Here is a 3,758-nt window from a genome sequence, read left to right on the forward strand (position 1 = left end):
AAATCCAATTATATTTAGGATTCTATCACATGTCACATGTGTATATAAAACTTACAAGAAGGGCCCTCTGGGGGGCCCAACCATTGCTAATGCTCTAATATCAGAGATTTCGCCAAGGCCGCATGATCAAGCGTTTTGCAAGTGTCAAATTGGAGTCCAGAGAATTTGCTCGGACTGGGAGTTTTCCATCCAAAGAAACGCACGGTCAGGCGTTTTGCTGAAGATCGGGGATCCCGTGAGAATGCCCGGACACTTTTCAACTTACATATCGCCCGATCCATCTGAAGCCCTTTTTGAGGTATAATAGAACTCACACACTCGATTCCACAATTAAGTTAAAAATTAGATTTGGAAGGATGAATTGAAGGCCAAGATCCACTCAAGAGATTGAAGGAGAAGACTTCTCATCAACAATTCCACCCATTGGGAGTAACTGTTACTTAGTTTACCATGTTTTCTTCTATTTCTAGAGATTTGTTTTTGTTTATGGATGATAGGATGAGTAGCTAAGTATTTAGTAGGTTTTTGGTGAAGATTCTTGATTCGAATGAGGGTGGCCAAGGAGCATCTTTCTTTCGACGCGTCTTGACCCTCATATGGGGGTTTCCCATGTCCTTTGATGGGTCCGGTCCGTTCCTTGACACGACTCATCCATGTTCGCGTCAAAGAAGGTTGAGAAAGAAGAAAGAAAGGTTGTGCAACAGAATTAGAGAAAAAGAATGTTCTGTTTATTTAAAATTGTAGGTAGAATGGGATTCTTGATTTTAGTATGCCATGATATTGATGGAATTTGTAACAATAGTCAATAAATAATATTGTCCGCAAAATAGACAAAAAAACAACATGGGCAAAGTACGTATAGTTTTTTAAACACAGTAAATTCACCTCCTCCACAATTACAATATTATACTATCAATTTATCTTCTAACTTCAAAGAAATCATAAATCGCCTGATCATTGATTTCCCCAAAAACCTTGGATCTACGAATGTGAGAGGATGTGAATGAATCCCTTGCACAAGAAAAATGAATCCAATAATTGCATTGTGAACAGGAGAAGGCCGCTTGATCTACCAATCCCGGAATGATTTGGTCGCAAAACCCACACCTCTCATTTCTTCCGAAAGTAAGCATCCGTGTAAGGTTGAGAGGATGAGAGTGACAAGGAATATCAAATTTGCCTCCAAACTTGACTTTGGACAAATAGCCAAGCGAGGGAATGCAGTTTACGTGGAAAGAGTAGTCACATTTAGCGCATCGGTAGTACCAATACTTGCACTCTATATCTTCCTCACACACCTCGCAGATGTCATGATCACTAGTACCAGTGGTGATCAAATGCAGAGGATGTTGATCGAATTTATGAAAATGAACCCTCTTTGGCAGTAGGGCGCATCTTATATGAATGTAGAAATCACATGTACTGCACCTATACACATCATTAATGCTGGAGCCCCGGGAACAGCAAGTGATGGGAGAGGCCAGCGAATATCGGGTGGTGCGAAAGAGAAGGTGTTGTCCATGTGAGTTGTGCTTTGTAATGCTTGGAGCAGCCATGCACGACAGATCAACCATCCAGGGGATATCATAGATAGGATGATAATTCTCAGGAAAGAAGTAGCAAGGTCCATTGCAAGGAAGACAACACACCACACACAAAAATATTGAACTGAAGAACCATTTATTCGGGTACGAACAAGGTTGTGCCTTTGATACTACTCTGGAGTCATCACCAGGGTTCTCAAACTTGAGAATAGGGAGAAGCTCTAAACAGACTTTATGGGCAAGGAAAGAGCAGCTGCCACTTTGTTGAGAGCATCTGTAAAATGGAGACGGAATAGTAATAGTTTGTATGCATATATCACACACTAGTTTTTTGCAATTGCAATTATAATTATGATCATCTACTAGGACCAAAGGATGGTTGTGAAAATTCTCGACAGCAAGCTTCTTGTCTTCATCACCAGCTTGGTTTCTCTGCGAGTATGTACGGATCTCTAAACTTGGAAACGTCTCCAAGTCGTCATCTGGTAGTTGGATCAACTGTAGCCTTATTTCTGCAATGAATGAATACAGAGTTAGTATATGAAAAGTGGAGTGAATGAGTTACATATGATCCATGCGTACTATATTGAATTTTGTCGAGTCCACATCTGACGTGAGAAAACTCCATGGTTTGGGGACATAAATAGATGGCGTTATGGGTAAGAAGCAACGGTTTGTTGCAAATGATGCACGCACTATACCGGGAATTGGCAGGAATAGAATATACGAGAAGCAGAGGCAACAGAGGACGAGAGGGGAGCGTGATAGCAGTAGGCAGCATGATGCAGTCTTGATGAATCCAGAAATTACATTGTTGGCACGAGAAGAAGAAACCATCATGCCTCTCTCCACAGGCATCGCATAGAGACAAAGTCTTTCTGCAAATAGCCACGAGCGGATGAGACGGATGGCTCTTGTGTTTGCTTTTGATCTCAACACCACCAACCGCAATCAGAGGATGCATTATAGAACAGCAAAGCTCACATTTGTAGAAGAAAAAATTGGGCCTCAGTTCTACGAGACGAAGAATGTGGGGGTTTTCCCAGTCTCCTATCAATTGGCGGCCATGAATGGGATGAATGAATTTTTCGCGAAATTTGTGCGCACATGATTCGTGCAGAAAAAAATCGCAAGCAGCAATGGTGCAAGTGTAGGATGGAGCAGATAGAATTGGCAACATACAAATTTTGCAATAATGATAGTTATAAGTAAGATCCACTTCCATCTCATCTACCACAAAGGAAGTCAATGGATGAGGATGGCTGAAATGCCTATAGCCCTCCATGCCAACTGTGATTCAAATAACAGAAAGAGGTTGTGTTAAAACATCGACAATGACAAGCTCACCATTGGGTTATTATGCAGAATTCTATATTCAATTAGAGTAAAGAAAAGGGATTAACTCAAAAAGACCAACCTAAGGTAAGAGAAGTCGACGAAATAAGCAAATGTCTCTGAATGTGTGTGTGTTTATGCAGTTGAATGTGAGTGAGGAGAAGCTGTGTTAAGACATGGCTTGATCTTCGAATATATATATATATATACATATGAATGTTTAGATGGATTAGTGATGCGTGCAACTTTAACAAATCATGTACAGTATATATATATATATATACTTGACTTGGTTAGTCAGCCAAGAATATCAATCAAATATCACTACATCCACTTTCTTCAAATGTCATGTGCACATTACTTATATTCATCTCGTGTGAATTAATTTATTTCAAAGAAACAAGGAATTTCAGAGTTATGGTTTTAAGAAAATATAACTAATTAAGGCTATTAGGGCATTAGATGATGAGGTGCAGGAGGTTCAAGTCATCACGTGGGTAAGTATAGTATAATAGGTTATGAGAATAATTGTGATAAGTTGTCTTGTACTTTGACGCTATTGATATACTCCATCTGTTCCATAGTAGTGGAGACATTTCTTTTCGGCACGGAGATTAAAAATTTGTTTAAGTGAGTTAAGTAAAGAAAGAATAAAATAGAAAAGAAAAAAGGTAGAAAGATGAAGAAAGAATAAAGTAAGAGAGATTAAAGTAAGTGAAAAGAAATGTGTTAACTTTTTACTAAATGGTAAAATGACTCTACTACTATGGAACAGAGAGACTACATTTTTTGTTCTATACGATTAAATTTTTAAAAAAAAAGTTACCATGTTGCCTTCCTTTCTAGAACCGTGTCGATATTTGATTATTAAGTAATCAA

General features: G+C 38.9%; 1 protein-coding gene across 3 annotated transcripts; it reads right to left on the bottom strand.

Moving 5' to 3' along the window:
- Positions 1–851: 851 nt before the first annotated feature.
- On the bottom strand, positions 852–2,750 carry LOC121778478. 3 transcript variants are annotated; one of them, XM_042175835.1, is made up of 3 exons: positions 2,727–2,750; positions 2,127–2,422; positions 852–2,056 (listed from the first exon to the last, which is right to left on the bottom strand). In XM_042175835.1, the coding sequence occupies exons 2-3, from the start codon at positions 2,323–2,325 to the stop codon at positions 918–920; spliced, it is 1,338 nt and encodes a 445-aa protein (XP_042031769.1). In that variant the 5' UTR covers positions 2,326–2,422; positions 2,727–2,750; the 3' UTR covers positions 852–917. The 3 variants fall into 3 exon arrangements, with proteins under 3 accessions (XP_042031769.1, XP_042031770.1, XP_042031768.1); XM_042175836.1 differs by lacking the exon at positions 2,727–2,750 and adding an exon at positions 2,529–2,644 and having other exon boundaries at positions 2,246–2,422; XM_042175834.1 differs by lacking the exon at positions 2,727–2,750 and adding an exon at positions 2,529–2,638.
- Between the last annotated feature and the right edge of the window lie 1,008 nt (positions 2,751–3,758).

Source organism: Salvia splendens, chromosome 19 (assembly GCF_004379255.2).
Source record: "Salvia splendens isolate huo1 chromosome 19, SspV2, whole genome shotgun sequence".
Lineage (NCBI taxonomy): Eukaryota > Viridiplantae > Streptophyta > Magnoliopsida > Lamiales > Lamiaceae > Salvia > Salvia splendens.

Bases quoted from the DNA above. Each gene is read 5' to 3' on its own strand.
- LOC121778478 (XM_042175835.1), bottom strand. From the start codon at position 2,325: ATGCTGCCTACTGCTATCACGCTCCCCTCTCGTCCTCTGTTGCCTCTG. The intron at 2,057-2,126 runs GTACGCATGGAT...CATTCATTGCAG, and splicing joins ACTCGACAAAATTCAATATA to AAATAAGGCTACAGTTGATC.